Source organism: Sminthopsis crassicaudata, chromosome 3 (genome assembly GCF_048593235.1).
Source record: "Sminthopsis crassicaudata isolate SCR6 chromosome 3, ASM4859323v1, whole genome shotgun sequence".
Lineage (NCBI taxonomy): Eukaryota > Metazoa > Chordata > Mammalia > Dasyuromorphia > Dasyuridae > Sminthopsis > Sminthopsis crassicaudata.
The window spans coordinates 176,330,383-176,351,353 of NC_133619.1; the positions used below are offsets into that span (position 1 = coordinate 176,330,383).

Below are 20,971 nucleotides of genomic sequence, written 5' to 3' on the forward strand. Positions count from 1 at the left end.
AATAATGATTAAATAAATTTTAGAGCATCAGAATATAATGCCTCAGTTTCCCTGTTGGCAACCTCCACTTCCTTACCCTGTTGGGAATGAGAGAATAGGGGGCCTCTGGCCACTCTCACATTCCAAAGAGTCATAAAACTCCAGATGGTTTATCTCAAACACTTGGGTATTTCCTAGTCTCAGAATTTCTTTCTCCTGCTCAACCATCTTCTTGACTCCCAACCTGTCAGAATTAAAAAATTATGATCCTTCCTGGAATTTCCATTCACCCAGTGTTCTGCCCCCCTCCCTTGCCTTTGTTTCCCTGATAGTGGAACCCCATAAAAGTCTCTGGAATTACTTGTTGGCTGCTGGATGCTTTGAGACAAGAATCCAATCCAGCAGGCTGGCTATGGCTAGTATAGCTTTGCTAGTCCAAATTCTCCACTATTAAAATATTAAAAAGTCTAATTTCTGTCTTGTCTCAGTTTCTCCGGCATTACCAACCCACAAAAAAGATGGAGTTGAATAACTTTCTAGCCAAAGACAAGGACTGCAGGAAAGGTCGGTTGCACCAGAATGGGAGGGCAACCTCAGCACAGCCTGACCCCAGCAAACCAAGAGCAGGCCTTGAAGCCTCTGAATCAGTTATAGCAACCAGACTTCTCAGTCCACAGACACCAAGGACAGCTTGGAAGGTCCTCAGGAAAGATCTGTCACACTAGGGTATGGGAGGAGGCCAAGCAAACCTAATCAAAACACACATCAGAAGAAGATAAGAAAGTCAAGCCTCCTAGATTCAGAGTCTTTAAGAAAAATAAGCATTGGGGGCAGCTGGGTGGCACAGTGGATAAAGCACCAGCCCTGAATCAGGAGGACCTGAGTTCAAATCTGGTTTCAGACACTTAACATTTCCCAGCTGTGTGACCTTGGGCAAGTCACTTAACCCCAATTGCCTCAGCAAAAAAAACAAAAAACCCAGAACAACAATATACTTCATACTACATGGAAAAAGGTGGATATTCAATGAAACAAAAGATATTCAAACATTCCTAATGAAAAGACAAGAACTGAATAGAAAATTTGGCTTTAAAAAATAGGATTCAGTAGTAGATCAGTAGAATAGTTTAGGTTCACAAGACACAATAGTCAATGACTATAGTAATCTAGTGTTTGATAAACCCAAAGACTCTAGCTTCTGAGATAAGGACTATTTGATAAAAATTGTTGAGGAAACTGCAAAACAGTATGACCAATTCTATACCAAGATAAAGTTGAAATGGGTTCAGGATTCAGACATAAAGGGTGATGTTATAAACAAATTAGAACAAGGAATAATCTACTCTCAGTTCTGTGGAAAAGGGAAGAATGAAGAACTAGAGAACATTATGAAATACAAAATGGATAATTCTGATAACAATAAATTTAAAAGGTTTTGTACAAACAAAACCAATGTAACAAAGATTAGAAAGGAAGCAGAAAACTGGAGAGAAATTTTTACAGCCAGTGTTTCTGATAGAAGTCTCATTTCTAAAATACATACAGAATTGTCTTAATTCCCTATGTATTGACTCAATTGATTCAAGCTATTCTCCAATTGATAAATGGCCAAAGAAAATGAAGACAATTTTCAAATGAAATTAAAACCATTTCTAGTCATATGAAAAAAATGCTGTAAGTGAAGTGAGCAGAAACAGGACATCATTGTACATAGCAACAACAAGATTATGAGATGATCAATTCTGATAGAATTGGCTCTTTTCAACAGTGATAAGATTCAGGCCAGTTCTAAGGGTCTTGTGATGAAGAGAACCATCTGCACCTAGAGAGAGGACTGTGAGAATTGAGTGTGGATCACAACATATTATTTTCACTTTTTTTGTTGTTTGCTTGCATTTTTTCTTTCTCATTTTTTGATCTAATTTTTCTTGTGCAGCATGATAATTGTGAAAATATGTATAAAATAATTGTACATGCTTAACATATTTTGGATTACTTGACACTTAGGGGAGGGGATAAGGGGAAGGGAGGGAAAATTTTTTGAAACACAAGGTTTTGCAAGGGTGAATGTTGAAAATTATCTATATATATGTTTTTTAAAAAAAATTTTAACCTTAATAAATAAAATATGTAGAGAACTCAAATATATTAAAAAAAAAACAAGTCATTCCCCAATTATTAAATGATCAAAGGATATAGAGATAATTTTTAGATAAAGAAATTAAAACCATTTCTAGTCACATGAAAGAACTGCTAATAATCACTATTGATTAGAGAAATGCAAACTAAAGCAACTCTAAAGTACCACTTCACACCTCAGATTGGCTAAGATGACAGGAAAAGATAATGATAAATGTTGGAGATGTGGGAAACTAATACATTATTGGTAGAGTTGTAAAATGATCCAACTATTCTGGAGAGTGGTTTGAGACTATCACCAAAAAGGTATAAAAACGATGTGATCCAACAGTGTCTCTACTGGGTCTGTATCACAAAAATATCATTAAAAAGGAAAAAAGGTCTACATGTGCAAAAACGTTTGTAGCAGCCATTTTTGTAGTGGCAAGAAACTGGAAATTAAGTGTATGCCTATCATTTGCGTAACAGGTAAATAAGTTATGGTATATAAAAGAAATGTAATATTATTGTTCTATACAAATTGATGAGTGGGCTGATTTCAGAAAATTCTGGAAACACATGAATTAATAATAAGTGAAGTGAGCAGAACCAAGAGAACAATATACACAGCAACAAGATTACGTGATTAAAAAAAAAAAAAAAAAGATTTCGTGATGATCAATTGATGGACTTGGCTCTTTTCAACAATGAGATGATTCAGGCCAGTTCCAATTGTCTGATGATGAAGAGTCACCTGCATCCAGAGAGAGGACTGTGGGGACTAATTGTGGATTACAGCATAATATTTTCACCTTTTTTGTTGTTGTTTTTTGTTCTCTTTCTCCTTTTTTCCCTTTTTTGATCTGATTTTTCCTGTGCAGCATAATTGTGGAAATATATATAGAAGAATCACACATGTTGGGAGGGGGAAAAAAAGGAACACAAAGTTTTACAAGGGTGAATATTGAAAACTATCTTTGCATATGTTTTGAACATAAAGTGATTTGTTAAAAAAAAAAAAAAAAAAAAAAAAAGACTTTTCCCATTGACATTTTCTTGTTCTTGATGGGAACTCTTTGCTCTTTCTCCTTTCAGACACCCAATCTTGTGGTCAATGTATGGCTATAATGCTTCCCTTAATTTTCTGCTTTTCTGCTAATTTTGGTTACATTCACTTATTGCATAATCCCTTTTCAATGTAGTGTAATTAGTTGTCCATTTTATATTTCACAATGTTGGATTCTCTTCTTTATTCACAAATCCTTCTCTTATCCATACGTCTGATAGGTAATATATTCCATGCTCTTCTAATTTACTTATGAGATGTTAGCAAATGGTTAAAAGATATTGGTTTATACCTTGTTTATGCCAAACTGCTTTTCAGCTTTCCCAACAAAAAATTTTTAAGCCAAATAGTTAATTCTTAGATCCACATCTTAAAAATCTTTACATTTATCAAACATAAAGTTCCTATAATCATTTCTACTGTGAATTGCACGTCTAAGGTTCCATCTTTCAACTTCTTAACCAGACCACATAGCTTAAAATCACTGGTACTGTTAGACCTCTTTTCTTTACATTTTAAAAAATTGATTCTTTTAATATTTTTGACTTTTTGTTCTTCCAAATAAATTTCATTTTTCCTAGCTTTTTTTTTTTTTTGGGGGGGTAACTTAATTGGAATGTTATTCAATAAATAGATCAGTTTAGGTAGAACTGTCGTTTTTATTATATGAAGCTTTCCTTTTCTTGAAACTCAGATATAAGTTCTTTGTAGGATTAATTTTCTTTTAGGTAAGAGAAAATCTGTCCTCTATCTGATACATTGTTAGTGTAAATATTTGTTTGGGAACAGAGGGTTCTTCTCCTCTCTTCTAAATCATTTTGTAGAGACCTGAGATCTATGCTAACTGTTTCCAAGGAATAACCTCGGGGAATAAACTAAAGAATGATTTATGAGAAGTTACTCAAGTCTGAACAGGACAAACATAATCCCTGGGCCATTGATTACACATGTGTTTGTACATGGATCAGATCATGTCTTTAATGAAAGTATGTATGTGAATACATGTATACACACATGTATATAATCACATTATTACTGAATACTGGATGTATAGTTAGCTCATATATAACATTAAAAGCCTATTTGTCCTTTGACACTATCGAATGAATTCTCATGGTATTTCAAAGCCATTCAAATGAAAAACAACACACAATAAACTATTGTTAATTATTTTAAATATTTATTAAGCACCAAGGATATACTGCTAGATAAGACATTAAAATATTAATATAGTGTCCCTGCCATCAGGCTTACAATCTAGAAGTCATAGATTTTGATATATTATTAGCCTTTTTACATTTTCTTTCACTTGGAAAGAGCTATTTTAGCAAATAGGTAAGGCAACATAATGTCTTATTTCAAAATAGTGTTAACAGTCCATTTTCCTTGTACCTTAACATGTTCCCCCTACATATTTGGCTTATTTCTAAGAGAAATTGCACTTACTCACATGTAAGTAAGGGCCATGGTTTATTTCATAACATTTAGTTTCTTACACTGAGACTTAAATGTTAAGACAAAGATGTAAAACAGACACTGTCTACAAATTGCGAAGCTTAACTAGTGCCTTACTAACCTGACAAGAATTGTGATTAGAACAAGTTCTGTGGACAAAAATTGCCAGGTAGGCAGCTTGCCTCTTTGGCATTCCTTCCCTAAGAACTTTCCTCCCTTCCCTGATAGTCTCTTCCCTTCACACTGCCAATGGCTCTAATATTTTCCCTCCACAAAGGACCTCATATGTAATGAACAAATATATATTATAGAGTTAAGGATATTGACCACTCTCAAGTAATCTGCATTTTAAATGAGGACATCTATGCCAAAACAGAAATGAATTGTTAAAAAAATTTCAGTTATTAGGGATATACTAGTAGGCAAAAACCTACTTTGCCTACTTATGTATTAAGTATATCCTTATTAAACTTATACAATCCATAATGGTGGTGTTTTTTCCTGTCTCTTCTCTGACAAATTTGTGTTGCTCTTCTTAATATTTAGACTAGTTTTGAAAATTCTCTCCAACTTAGTGACTGATATTGAAAAAGTATTTCTTAGATTTTATGTTGCTGGTCATATTTGAGATGATAAAGGCACAGTTTTAAGGAGCAGTAACTGAAGGTTAAATTGAAAAAATTATTTCTTTACACCTATAGACCCTACAACTTGCAAATAACAGGAATCCAGTATATAATTGTTGAATGAATACATTTAACTTCAAACTACCTATTAATTTAATGTTTTACATGAAGGGTTTACATGTTGGGCTACCATATGATGCCAAAACATTAAAAACAAAAACAGCAAGTTTGAAATCAATACGAAAATTTACTTTGGTGAAAGTTGTCTGAGAAATAACTACTTATTTAAAGTATTCAAGGGAGCCTAGTAGTTCCCAGTTAGTTGATTAAAGAGATGGAAAAATCATTAAAAAAAATTTCCAAAGATGCTTTGGCAAACTGATGTTTTCTCCCCCTTAGAGTTCATTTTGAGCACTTTATGTTGGACTGATCCTGATGACAAAAATAGTATTTAAAAAAAAAAAATGTTTCTAGAATTGCATTTCTATTATGTAACAAATTCATATGGATAGTCATGTTGAGAAACTGTTGGATATCTTATTTGAGGGCTAAAATTAACTTTAAGAAAATGCTTGTATCCAAGTAATCTAAAGTTACTTCTACTTCCTTTCTGTAAGGAAAAAAAAAAGTATCTTACTGGATAATGAAACCAAGACAGAAATTATGAAGCATAGTATTTACATCTCTCACTTTCTGAAAAACAAGTAATAAATTCCATGAGCTTTATCTGGAAAAATATTTTTAAAAATATTTAAGGCTATGGTAAAGGAATTTGGGTTTACTAGTCTAATTAAGTTCACTTGTTTGTTTTTTTAATTTGTTATTATACCAAGCAGCAAGAGCTTCTGATTAAAAGACACACTTTTCTAAGGCAAAGTGAGTTTGATTGTATATAAAGCATAGTTATTAGAGAGAATATTAAAAGAAGTCTGACCAATACAGATACATACATTCACTGTTTTTAAAAGTGTCAACATTCCAAGATTACATAAAATTGAGTTCTATATCCTATTCTAAGACTATAGCTTGTCAAAACCTAAAAGCATGATAAGAATATTTGCTTTAATACATTAAAAAAAAATACTTCATATGTCCAATATAGTTAAAGTATGTCTTTTCAAATCCTGGTATAAATTCTCTGCACACACAAAAAAAGAAAATTTAAAAACTGAATACATATTTGCTAGATAACCTAAACTATTGTTATATATCTGAAAGAATAAGATTCATAAAGAATAAGAGTAAAATATAAAACCATGCAGAATACTCATTTCATTTAACAGAAAAATAGCAAAATTCAAGTAGTTCCGAATAAACTTGTTTCCTATCTTGGCAACCTGAAAATCAAGATCTCTGATCTGATACTCAAAAAAAAAAAAAAAAACCCAAAAAAACACCAAAACAAAACCCCAAAAAACCCCCACTAAGCTTTGCATGTTAATTTTTGCTCAAATGACAGTAATTTTCTTTTAACTCTGATTCAAAATTATTTCATAATTAGGTAGCTGAATCATCCAAAAACTAAGACTTTCATAAAAAATAAGTTAGATTTTTTTTTTTGGCCTTAATTAATTTGAATTTAATCATATGAAACTTGCCATGCAAGTATAGTCTATATCTACAAATGAGTTTTTGTTGAGAGGGCAAATGGAGAATTTCAGCTGTGTTCTAAATATGGCCATATGAAAGTTTTTTAAAGGAAAAAAGGGCATTATAACAACATTGTGAAGCTATTTGAGTTATACAAGCTTTTAAATTTTTACTCTTATGGGATAAAACCATGAAAGAGGGTGAATGAAATCAAGTAACGTAACATTTCCTAATATTTGTATATGAAAGATGAGATTTAAAAAACAAACAAAAAATAATTATTTCCTCCCCAAGGTTTCAGCCAATTTCTTAAGTCTTTTCTTCAGTTCTAATGGAAATTTCTCGTAGCATTTCTTACAGACAGGCTTCATGTCAAACTCCACAAATTTATTCCTAAAAATGTTAAAAAAAAAAAAAAAAAAAAAAAAGGAGGGGGTGAGAAAGAAAAAGAAGATACATTAGTGGAAATGTTTTAAACATAACAACCTAAATAATATGAAGTGATTTTGTTGAGGCAAATTAATATATCATGATATCCTTCCAGTGTAAACAAAAGACTAAAGCCTTAACTTAATCCCTCTCACTGAGGCAAAGATACCCTTATCCCAGTCTATACCGATAGTTTTATTATGCTAATGTACATCTGGATACTCACATCTGGCTTTGCCATTTTTAGACAATTAAAAAAATTTTTGTAGAAGCTTGCTATTAAAAAAGTTGTGTTCCTGAAATGTTAACCTACATCTATTGTTTTCTCATTGTAACTGTTTTTAAGTGAAGTATTAGGAAGTTTTTTATTTAAAGAAAATTTTTAGTAAATACTTTTGGTAAACTGAAGAATCTTTTAGCAATGCTAATGCTTTTAATTCTCTTTAATAAAATCTATTATACACACACACACACACACACACACACACACACATTATTTATGGGACTATAAACACATCATTGTATCACAGGTTTGCTCTGAAAACTTGGTAGCAACATTATATATTACCAAAAATTTTAGATTAAGTAACTTTGGGGGGCAGCTAGGTGACGCAGTGGCTAGAGCACCAGCCTTGAATTCAGGAGACTGGAGTTCAAATCTGGTCTCAGAAACTTAACACTTCCTAGCTGTGTGACCCTGGGCAAGTGACTTAACACCAGCCTCAGAAAAGGGGAAAAAAAAAAAAAAAAAAAGAAAGAAAGAAAAGTAACTTTGAAGATTTTATCTTTAAAACAAAATGGATTTTCCCAAAAAAGATGTTTTGACCATGAAAAAAGTAATAGTGATAAAATGGTTGTTTCTATTATAAAAAAATTCACAGAAATTAGAAAGTTTTTGAAAATTTTTAGACATCTTCCCATTCCCAGCTTATTCTGTAGATATGTACAAATCCTAAATTAATATCAAACATCAAACAGCACAACTTTCACTTCATGGCAAAACTTGTAGCAAAAAAGGTAAGATTTGTGCTGCCTCCCTTTCTACTACTAGAAGGTAGATACCATTTCAAAAAGGCCATCTTAATGATCTGCTAATTTTGGAATCTAGGGTCAAGAGTTTGAAATTAAATAAGAGTTAAATAAATTAAATAATATTCTGACTTGTAAACATTATCCAACTCTTTGAAATTCAGTCAACAAGTATTCGATGAGTGAGCATAAAAGGTCATACTCAAAAAGAGATAAATAAATGAAATATTTCAGATTTCAAAAAATTCTATTTTTAAGTAGTAATTTTTAAATCAACGTAACAGCAGTACTTACTTAACACTGAGCCTCAACAAAAGTTTAACATTTGAGCAATTTTGTTATTAATGTTAAAATATTAATAATTTGCTCTTAATAAGAAGACTTTGTTTTGTTTTGTTTTTTACATCAATTTGGAAATTGCTTTTTAGATCTTCCTATAAAAAGATTCTTTCAGGCTTGGAGAGATTTGCATGAACTGATGCTGAGTGAAATGAGCAGAACCAGAAGATCGTTGTACACTACAATGCTATATGAAGATGTATTCTGATGGAAGTAGGTATCTTCAACATAAAGAAGATCCAACTAACTTCCAGCTGATCAATGATGGACAGAAACAACTACACCCAGAGAAGGAACAATGGGAAGTGAATGTAAATTGTTAGCACTACTGTCTATCTACCCAGGTTACTTATACCTTCGGAATCCAATACTTAATATGCAACAAGAAAATTGGATTTACACACATATATTGTATCTAGGTTATACTGTAATACATGTAAAATGTATGGGATTGCCTGTCATCTAGGGGAGGGAGTAGAGGGAGGGAGAGGAAAATCTGGAAAAATGAATACAAGGGATAATGTTATTTAAAAAAATTACTCATGCAATATACTATCAAAACATTTATAATTATAAAATTAATAAAAAAAGATAAAAAAATAAAAAGATTCTTTCATAGACAATTCAAATAAGGGCTATTTTCAATTGGAATAAAAATACAGCTAAGTTTTGTCAGTACAAACAATGAATCTCCTGTATCTCCTGTATTCAAATTCACACTATCTAAAATAATAATTATGTAAAATATGTCCACTGGTTCCAACCTAATGGAAAGATATAGTGTGAATTTGAATAATGTTACCACTTCAGGAGATTCATTATTTGTACTAATAGGGACCTAGCTACTCAAATACTTCAGGTAAGTAGTTTCATATCAAAATCTTGCTTGATTGTATTTTCATTCCCCCCTCACTCAATGCAGCACAACCCCCCCAAAAAATAATCTCTTAATAGATATTTTTTCTTTCATTCATTCAAATGCTCTTGTTAGATGATGTATTTTCCACAAAAGTACTGAGAAATTATACTCCTTTTAATAAAATAAGACATTGCTTTCTAGAAAGATTTTGATAATCTCTCCATATTTTCATGTTTACTATTGTTAGATTTTCTTCCATAGAAATTTTAAGTTTAAAAAAGAAATGCAAATATTGTTATGATAAGTCAATTTTTAAAAAAAACTTAAAACACACATAAGAATAGAAAAACAGGGAAAGCATGCTTGCTATGCAACAAGATGTAAGAGGATGAAATACTATTCTTTGAATTCTAGAATTAAATATACATTATAAGTGTCAAAACCATTTAAAGGCAAATAGACACATAAGATTTAAATTTTTTTTTTCTGCTGAGGCAATTGAAGTTAAGTGACTTGCCCAGGGTCACACAGCTAGGTTTTTGTTTTTTGATGATAATTTCTTGAATAGAGATAGAGGCCAGAGTCTGCTAGACAGGTGACTTTATTGAAAGGATTTTAAAAAAAGGAATTGTTTTAAGGTTTATACAGATGAAATGGTTGAATGACTACTATGTGTTTAACACTCGAAAATACTGTGGTTATCACAAGAATACAGTCACATATAAAGCATTTTGAAAAAAGTAAATCAAGGGTGGGCTAGGAATCAGTAAGAGCCAAAATACATCAGATTAAAATACACCTACATATATATGAGGTACTATGCTATTTATTAGGAATGCCAAAATGGATATGATTTAGATCCTGTTCTTACTAAATTTGCAATCTAATTGAGGGAGAGGCTCTCAATCACTTATAGCTTGTAGGAAGAAGAGGCCTTTCAAAGACCAAGAAAGCATTAAGGTAGTGGGAAGAGAGGGGAATAAACATTTTAGGCATTATTGAGTGATAGAAGCAAAGAAATGAAGACAGAAGAGAATTGGATGAAAAAGAGGAATCAACAATAGTCTAGTTTATCTGGAAAGGAGAATATATGAAGGGGAGTAATATGACAAAAGTCTCAAAGGGTAAGAACTGGACTGGATGGTTTTGAATGCCAAGATTAGTTTATATCTTATTCATCAGTCAATGGCAGGCCAAAGCACTACGGATTGTAAAGTAGTGAAGATTACAAAACAAAAAACACAATAATGCAGAAATAAAGTACAATTACAAGGTTACAAGGTTGTGAAGGGTGGAGTAAAGACTAGATAGAATGGGGATCTGAGGACCATATAAGATGATATTAGAATAGTGTAGTCAAAGGTTCGAAGTTACAGGAGTGGGAAAGCAAAGGATGAAGCTGACACATACTGTCACGGTAAAATTGATAAGACTTGACAACTGACTGGCTGTGAAAATGAGATAAAAATCAAAGGTAATTTTAATATTAAAACCCAGGAAGCTTTGAGAGTGGTGGTATCAATACCAACTGAGAATTTAGGAGAAGGGGCAGGTTTTGAGGAAAAGAAGAAACAAATTTTGAACATGTTGAGTACTGGTGGGACATGAAAGTGGAGTTAGTCTAGCTAGTCATCAGGCAGATTGACATAAGTGAAATACTACAGAATGATTAGAAATCTTCCTCACAAGCTGACAACTAAAGCTGTGGATTCTGATGGATTTACCAAAGAGAAAGAAGAATGAAGAAAAAAGTATCAAGAACTGAATGAATCTCAGAGGAAAAAAATTAAAGGTTGGAAAGAGCCCACAAAAGAGTTAAAGAGAGGTTCAGAGAGACCATGAGAATCTGCTTTATAAAAGCTAGGGAAAGAGACATTATTAAGAATGGTGGAGATCAACAATGAGAGATCAACAAAAATGTTATAAAAGACTAGAAAAAAAAATAACATTTAGTGATAAGAAGGTTTTAATGACCTTACAAATGCTTTGGCAAGAACTATCATTTTTGGAGAAAATGTTGGGAATAAAGAAATAACAGTTAAGGATATTGAGAAGTTTGCAAAGAAAATATTTGTAAAGTACTTAGTACAACACCTGAGACATAGTAGTCACTTTACAAATGTTACCTATTATTATCATTATCATTATTATTATTAGATAGAAGAAGGGAGCTTAAGGAATCCATAATGTAGACTCAAGAGTAGGAGATGAGTATCTCTTGAGCTAAGGAAAAGGGATGAAACTTGAGGGCATAAGGATTAAAGAGGAGAGTCAATAGGAGACAAAATCACCTTGTAGCAATGAGAACACAGCTGAGCTTAATTAAGCAAGATTAGACTGGATCCAATAATAATAGTTTCATGATGTCCTTTAGCAGCATTTAGAGAATAGTAGCAGAAGAGGCAAATAGTAGGGGTTGAGGACCGGCAAAGTAGAAATAGAAGAAAGTCAAGTGAATAGAAGTAAGGAATATTTACACAGCTGTCCCATTCAATTTAACAAAATCAATGTTTTTCTCCTATAAATACATTTATTTTGAGGGACTAGATAGAGTCAAGAAGTTCATATTTGGTCTCAGAGATTGAACTGTATGATACTAGCCAAGTCACGATTTCAGTCTGCCTCAGTTCCTTCATCTATAAAATGGAGATGAGTTTTTGTGAAGAAAAAATAAGACACATTTGCAAAGTGGTTTACAAACCTTAAAGTGCTATAATTAGCTATCATTTTTACACATTGATGTCTAGGTAAAATAAAAAGAGTGCAAAAACAAAATTACTTATCTTGCAAAAAACCCCAAAAACCCAAGAACCAAAACCAAAAAAACATACCTAATAAGATTAGCTGATAAGTAATCTAACTGGCAGACCTCAGATGCACATGATTATTACCAGTATTTCAACTTCTTGGGTAGTCACAAACACATGCAAAAAAAGAGGGAAAAAAAGGAAGAAAGAAAGAAAAAAAAAAAGGAGAAAAATGAAAAGAAAAAAAGTTCCTAAAGCACTAACCAAAGGAGAAAGTACTGGAAATGCTGAAAGAAGAGATAGAAAAGTTTACAAACAGATTGGCTTTTTCTTTTTCTGCTTGTCCTTATCCTTTGCTTCTTTCTCCCGTTTAGCAAGTCGTCGTTTAAATTCTTCTGGCATTTTCTCGTAACAGTGTTTGCAGACTGGTTTTAGATCAATTTCAATAAACTTATCCCTTTGAGCAGAACAAAGAAGAAACAGAGGAAAGAATAGAGAAGAGTTAAGGAATCTTTGATTTTAGGAGCTCAGACAGAAAGGACAGATAAAAAGTTGAAATCACAGGACGAGTTCTATATCCACTTTTTTTTTAACCTCTGCTTATATATACATATTTTAACATCTAAAAGATTCACATGGACTTAAATCACAGAACTTACTTGAGTGTTAACTTAGTGTTGCAAGTAGAACAGGCAAAGCAGTTCACACACCAGGCCTTATTCAGGGCTGAAACAACTAGAAAGAAAAGTAACAGATTCTGTCAATAGTCACAAAGTTGCTGGTATTGAGTCAAAAATATCTAAAATTCATTACCTTAAAATGTAGCTAAAACTATTTCATTCCTTTGCCTTGAATCAGCAGTCAATGGCAACATTAGTGGAAATATCCAGTCCTTTTAATAAAGATTTAAATTAAATGGTGGTGTCTCCAAATTAAAAATAAAGCAAAACCTCTCATACAAATTTAACCTAACTGCTCCAAATTGGGTATTCATTTTTCACCTTTGAACAGAATAAAACTCAGGAATGACTCTTGCCATTTTTTATTAACATTTTTCTTTTAAAAATTGATTCTATAACTGTTTGGCATCAATACAATTAATTAAACACATTTGATAACTATTTATATTTAAATAAATTTTAATACAAAGTATCTTACAACTTTTTAGTTACTCCTCAACTTTCATCAGGATTCTGTGTCTATTCATTTTCTCTTCTATTGATTTTATCAGTATGCATCTTGTTTTTTTTTCCCCTTTTCATTATTTCATTAAAATTTTTCTAGATTTTTTTTACATTCCTCTTATTTGCCTTCATTGTTTTATAGTATTCCAAATACATTATTGTTTATTTAACTCTTTCTCCCACTATCCCCCTCCCCTTTTTTTTTTTTAAACCAGTAAATCACTCCCTTTTTTTTTTTACCTGACAAGTTATTTCACACAGGAAAGAATTAAATATTTGTGACTTTCATAGGTTTTATTGCTTGCTTTCTGAACATGAATCCTTTGCTAATTGCATGGGGGCAGCCTGTTTGAGAAAGTACTTCCTGAGTAATAAAGCATACTGGCAACAAGCACATTCAAAAACTTGCATCCAGGATGTTTCTGGTAGATTTGTGCTTGACAACCATTTCCAAACACAGCTGTTTCCTTTTTGTTTCAGTCAAACAGAATGACATGGTTACCAAAGTACATGGGTGATAAGAACAACAGAAATGTTTCTTGGTGCAGGGGCCAGGGTATTAGCATTTGCAGGGTTAGGGTTGTTTTCCCAAACAACCTGAGAGGCTAGAGTTATTCCTTATAAACATATTCCCTCAGCCTCCATGGTTTCTAATCCATAATTAGTATGGAAATAAAACAGGATCCCTACCCCCAGTGTATTATTAGAAAATTTAAAACAATGGTTCTCACACTATTCATTGTCATATCAATGACACATCTTGTGGGAGTGAACATCTGTGACTACAAGAAGCAGAGGATCAAGTGCTATGTCATACTGAACTCCTTATTTAAAATTCCTAATTGCCCACAGTCTAATTCTTTTAGAATTTAGCTTTATACTAATTGACTGAAATAAATATGATGCTGCAATTAGAATATGCTTCTTTAACCATGAGCTTCATATAAGATATGAAATAACTATTCTGATTGATGCCAGTTCCAATGATCTTGTGAAGAGAGCCATCTATACACTCAGAAAGCAGCCTGTGGGAACTGAATGTGGATCACAACATAATATTCTCACTCTTTTTTGATGTTGTTTGCTTGCATTTTCTTTCCATTTTGATTTGATTTTTCTTGTGCAACAAGAGAATTGTATAAATATGTTTACACATATTGGATTTAACATATATTTTAACATGTATAACACATATTGGATTCCTTGCTATCTAGGGGACAGGGTGGGGAAAAGGAGGGGAAAATCTGAAGCACAAGGCTATGCAAGAGTCAATGTTGAAAAATTATCCATGCATATATTTTGAAAATAAAAAGCTTTAAAAAATGAGATAACTATTCTAAGTTCAAAGTATTAAACATCTTTCCTTTTCTTGGTAATAAATATGACTCTGCTCACACTGTCAGAGACTCACTCCATAGAGGTAGAAAGAGAAATGAAGATGATAATCACATTTTATAATTTGAAAAAAGCATACTCATTCCTTATAATTTTCTACATTTATACAAATTACAGTGACATCTTATAAGAGGCTTACCATCTCCTTCAATAACACGATTACAGTGGAAACAAACATCACCAAATAGCTGTAGAAGAAAAAAAAAAAAAGAGGAAAGTTTAAAACTTCACTGGCAATGCAAACTGAACCATTCTACATCTCTTTTATGCTTAGAAGCAAAAAATATTGGGTAACTACTAAAAACTACACTTTGGGTTAGCAATCCAATTATCCATTGTAGGAATTTGGCAAAAAAACAAAAACAAAACCAAAAAACAAACTTTATTTTGAGGAACAAAAGCCCACCTCTTACATAGCTGTGCTCTATACCCATAGTCCCCTATCTCTGCCAAGGAGGAAAAGAGGTAACTTTTATATTATTTTTTTATAAGATAAAATCTTAGAATTCATAATAACAAGTAAATATGGTTTTTAAAAAATATAACAATCACCTGATTGTAGTGAGTTTCACAATATGCCAGGCCCTTCCTTTCATAATGACGATGCCCAAGAAATGGCTTCTCACACTTGGCACAGACAAAATGCTGCAAAGAAAATGTATATATCATTTCTGAGTTGCCTTGTTTTTATTTTAATGTTAACACTTGAATCCTGAAACTCTGAAATACAAAAATCTACATGTGATAAAATGGCCATTTCTTTTTTTACCATTGAGCAAATTCTATACTCTGTCCTCTAAAAATCAGAAAAGAGGCTGCTTTGGAACATGACCTACTGAAATGCAAATTCAAAAAAGGGATGGGGAATTTTTTGCTGCAGAAATAAGTGATAGGGAGGGAAAATATCAGAAAGACCTATAGCACAAATCTGATAGTCAAAAGATACTCTGTACTGGTGTGTAGTGTAAACAACTGTTTTTGGCTCTCATATTCCATACTTAACCTTAACCTCTAGGATTTCAGTGAATTTTCTCATATCCTCTATTCAAAATGAAAGGAAATAGATTCTGGAGTTTACTGTGTGTATCCGTGTGTAATCATATGTATATATATATGAGTAATTTAAAACTTACTAAAATTTTATTTAGTACCAAATAGTTTTTATAACAAAGTTGTTTGATATTTATCAGAACATAGGGTTCTCAGAACATAAGGGTAAGTCCCTTGATTTGGCTTGTCAGTTAATAGCTTTACTTTTTGTGTAGTTTTTGAAACAGATACCTGCAAATTATGTTCAATTGCCAGTTTGTTTCTTCCTTTGTATTTGATTGAGAGTGAAAATGAGGTATACAGAGATAAGTTGTTACCATAAACATTCCTCGTAGCATCTTTGGTATGAATGAGATAGGCTTTTACAGAATATAACAATTCTGTGACTTCATTGATTAAAAATCAATATGAAATTTTGAATTATGTAAGAGATCAGTTAGTTTGTCTTTTAGCAAGTTGCTGCCACTGAGATTCTTCATCTAAACCTCATTCATTTGATTTTGGTCAATAGGAATCATTCCTTCAGTCATCTCTTTCAAGTTTTTCAAATGCTCTACAATGGTCCCTCCCTTTCCCCTTATCTTCTAAGCCATTCTCTCTGTATTCCATAAATGTTTTCACTAACTTGACAACTGTAACATTTCAGTAGGATAAAATAGTATTTTATAAAATATTACCTCTGCTTTCTTGAGAAGATTTCTTGTGTAGGATGTGTACTTCAGATTGGAAACAACTGTTCCCATTGATATGAAAGATCTTAAAAGTGTTAAGTGATCTCAGTGTTTCATCTCAAAATGAAAAGCCTAATAGTTTTCTGTATTTATTTGAAAATTAAGTAAGAGATGTTCTTGATAATATGGAAAGTCAAAGGAAAAAAGTTATTCTCACAACCTGGTTCTTACCTCCACATGCCATTGTTTGCCCATAGCATTTACAACACGTCCTTCAATAGGCCGTCTACAGGCTCCACAAATGGGAACTCCCATCTTGTCATGACATGGCAAACAATATAGTTCTCCTTTCAATTCACGAGCATCAGCAGTCAACTCTTTCCTATCCCCCCAAAAAGTCAGCAAAATTATCACATATTCATACACTCAAAGGACACCAAAAAACCCCAAAACAATATTTTTTACCTATACACTCTTTGAAATTATTTTATTTTTATTTTTAAGGACATCATTAGAGAGTCTCTTTTTCTCTCACTTTCATTTTTTGGTTTCTATTTCCTAAAACTCAAGTAATTAAGAGAGAAACAGGAATCACAACAGCTAATAAAAGACTGAGCCTTTCAATTCTTGTCAAAACCATCCAGGATGGTTATAGTATAACAGAAAATCATTTAAGGTAACATAATATGGATAGGCTGCAGGGAAAGTCAGATATATGCTACCATATTAAACAATCATATTTATCTTTTTTTATCATGTAATCTTATTTTATTCTAGATCCTCTCATTTAAACATTATAGAAAAACAATCACCATTTCTAAGAGCAGTCTCAATGCAACTCTCAAAGCTGAGGGAGTTTTTACTTTTTTTTCTTTATTAGCAAAAAATTAATTTTTCTCTCTTCTACTGCACTCTTCTGGGGGGAAAAAGACAAGCAAACCCTTCATAACAAATAGACATAATCAACCAAATCAAACTGAAGGAATCTTTCAAAACTAAGCTGGAAACCAATTTTATTTAATACTAATTGTTCATAATATAATATTGCTATGAAGAACAACCATTTCTGTATTATAGCTAAGTAGTATGAAATCATGGAAAGAGCTTGACTGAAATCAAACAAAAAAAGATTTTAAATTTCCTGTCATTAGTTCAATTTGCATTTCCATCTGAATAATATTCACACCTCTAATGAAGGTGTTAATAGAAACTAAATGGGTCACAAGAATGAGATCAGATAATTCTTAAGTTATATCATTAAGTCTTTAAAAGCTGTGTTGATAACAACACAGAAGAATTTTATTTTAACCTTTAAACTCCCAACATTATAGCATACAGAATATTTTTTAAATGGGCATTCTTCTTGTTGACAGCTAACTGGTTGAAAAGCATACCCCATGACATTTAAAGGAGGAAGTGTTTGGTCTTTTTTAAGACAGTAACTGTTCTTTTCTAATTAAAATCAAACCAAATTAAACTATTCTGGTTTAAATAAAATAAAACACTTAAAATATTTTACCCGCAGTTGGCACAGTTAAAATGATCTGGATGGTAAGGGTCATTCTTGAATATAAGAGGCTGCTCATCAATGATGGCATGGCACTTCTGGCAAATATATTTCCCAAGGCCCCTGGCTTTCTCACGATTATGACAAGGACGACAAAGATGTCTAAAAGAGCCAAAAAGGAAAACCAAATCCAGTAAATTTGTTTATATGGAATATTATATGCTGAAATTAAGGAAAAAAAAACTTTAAGGCTTTTCCCAGTGACCTATAAAAATAAAATAGAATTTTATAAGGGGATCCCAAGTTTCAAAAAGAAAAGAAAAAATCTAAAACCAAAATAAGTTCATCTTTAGCCACCAGGGGGCCTAAACATTTAGGAAGATGAAATGAATATATAATCATACATTTAGCCCGAAGACAGAGTCCAGCCTGCTCATTTTATAGATAAGGAAACTGAGGGCAATTGAGGTTAAGTGAATTGCCCAATATTAAGTAGCAGAGCTGGCATTCTAACCCACGTGTTCTGATTCCAAATTCTGCATATTTTTCACTGCATCATGAAAGTCTGAAGGGGATGGTGGTAAAAGAAATGGAACACTTCTTAGTATTTGTTTGTAAATAACTACAACAGAAATATTCATATTACCATATATAATTATTTAAGACTTACTGCTATGTAAAGATAATCATGTTGTTTTTATAAAAAGTTTGTTAGAAAAAACACTAATACACAAACACACATGCCAGAAAAAATAAATTTAATTAAAACAAAAGTTTAATGATATCCTCGAAAATAGCCATTTCCTGATACATCTTGCTCATTGAAAGTTCTCTTACAAGTATCAAAAATAGTTAAGCAAAACCAATCAAAACAGTAACTATCTTAATGTGTGCAACACTCTGCACATGTAGTTTTCCACATTGTACAAAAAGGAGAAGACACTATTTTTCATCACCTATTGATTAGCCCAAGGAATAAAATACATTCCAGCATATCCTGCCCAGCTGATTAGGTTCCGAGAATGAGTGGAGGACTGAAATTTGATTGCAACAATTCATGAAGACTACCTATGATAGCATGGACAAGGAGCTGGGATCTGTCCCTATAAGTAGTACTTACATGGATGAAATCTTTGGAAAGATTTTAAGTAATGACTTGGAGGGTGAAGTAATGGCTTTTCTCAGAGGAAATTAGTTTTAAAATCGCAAAGAATGTGATTTAGACAGTATTCACAATAATAATGGAAAGCATCAAGGCAACAGAAACATGTTAATTAAAAATGTCCTTTGGGAGGATATGAACAGACAATTCTCAGATGATGAAATTGAAACTATTTCCACTCATATGAAAGAGTGTTCCAAATCACTACTGATCAGAGAAATGCAAATTAAGACAACTCTGATACCACTACACACCTGTCAGATTGGCTAAGTAAGATGACAGGAACAAATAATGATGAATGTTGGAGGGGATGTGGGAAAACTGGGACACTGATACATTGTTGGTGGAGTTGTGAAAGAATCCGGCCATTCTGGAGAGCAATTTGGAACTGTGTCAAACTGTGCATACCCTTTGACCCAGCATTGCTGCTATTGGGCTTATATCCCAAAGAAATACTAAAGAGGGGAAAGGGTCCTGTATGTGCCAAAATGTTTGTGGCAGCCCTTTTCATAGTGGCTAGAAGCTGGAAGATGAATGGATATCCATCAATTGGAGAATGGTTGGGTAAATTATGGTATATGAAGGTTATGGAATATTATTGTTCTGCAAGAAATGACCAGCAGGACGAATACAAAGAGGTTTGGAAAGACTTATATCAACTGATGCTGAGTGAAATGAACAGAACCAGAAGATCGCTGTACACTTCAATGCTGTATGAAGATGTATTCTGATGGAAGTGGATATCTTCAACATAAAGAAGATCCAACTCACTTCCAGTTGATCAATGATGGACAGAAACAACTACACCCAGAGAAGGAACCAGTGAATGTAAATTGTTAGCACTACTGTCTATCTACCCAGGTTACTTATACCTTCAGAATCTAATACTTAACGTGCAACAAGAAAATTTGATTTACCTTGTATCTAGGTTATACTGTAACACATGTAAAATGTATGGATTGCCTGTCATCTAGGGGAGGGAGTAGATGGAGGGAGGGGATAATTTGGAAAAATGATTACAAGGGATAATGTTATTAAAAAAAATTACTCATGCATATATACTGTCAAAAAAATTTTTTTATAATTATAAAATTAAAAAAAAAAATTTCCTTTCGGAATATGCCAGATACTTGCTAGCTGCATAATCCTAGGCAAATCATTTGACTTCTGTCGGCCAAAATTTCTTCAATTGTAAAATGGGGATATGATAATAGCACTTATATCTAAGAGTTGTTGTAAGGATCAAATGACTGATTTTTATAAATCAAAGCCACTCAGCACAGTGGTTGGTACTTAGGAGATACTTCATAAATGGAATACACATTCCTATGTCACATTCTCCAAGCATCCTGGATCCCCTTTCCTAGCAATTGAGTAGGACAGGAGACTTTAGTCAATGAATTCTCTCACTCAGACCTTATTTCTGTTCAGATTTCTAGAATTGATCTCTAAAAAGCCCTGGAAGAGAGGAGGGGGAGTGATTGATACACATTACTCTTATGATAATCATTTTCTGTAATCAGAATTTTTGTTTGACATGGATATAGTCAGACCCTACCTCCCAGCATTCTTGACAAACCCAATGTCTGCTAGGACTTGCTGGCAGAGATCACAGCAGAAGCATCCAGGGTGCCAGCTGTTGTTCATAGCTTTAATAACTCGGCCAATGATAAATTCACCTGTGAGAAATAAAATACCAGGCTGTTTAAAAGGGTATCAAATGTGCTAGTGCTGAAGACAACATGGAAAAATTCTAGAAGAGACA

At 32.6% G+C, this 20,971-nt stretch overlaps 1 protein-coding gene across 6 annotated transcripts in view; it reads right to left on the bottom strand.

The window, feature by feature from the left end:
* Positions 1 to 4,321: 4,321 nt before the first annotated feature.
* LIMS1 (LIM zinc finger domain containing 1) overlaps positions 4,322 to 20,971 on the bottom strand; it is a 200,385-nt gene continuing 183,735 nt past the window's right edge. For 5 of the 6 annotated variants that reach the window (XM_074299645.1, XM_074299649.1, XM_074299648.1 and 2 more), the window contains 7 exons: positions 20,765 to 20,885; positions 18,057 to 18,206; positions 16,769 to 16,919; positions 15,369 to 15,461; positions 14,956 to 15,004; positions 12,897 to 12,972; positions 4,322 to 7,227 (listed from right to left, as the gene is read on the bottom strand). In XM_074299645.1, the coding sequence (XP_074155746.1) occupies positions 7,113 to 7,227; positions 12,897 to 12,972; positions 14,956 to 15,004; positions 15,369 to 15,461; positions 16,769 to 16,919; positions 18,057 to 18,206; positions 20,765 to 20,885 (755 nt within the window). In that variant the 3' untranslated portion in view covers positions 4,322 to 7,112. Of the gene's footprint in view, positions 7,228 to 12,531; positions 12,695 to 12,896; positions 12,973 to 14,955; positions 15,005 to 15,368; positions 15,462 to 16,768; positions 16,920 to 18,056; positions 18,207 to 20,764; positions 20,886 to 20,971 lie in introns of those variants that run through there. The other variant, XM_074299650.1, reaches the window with a different exon arrangement.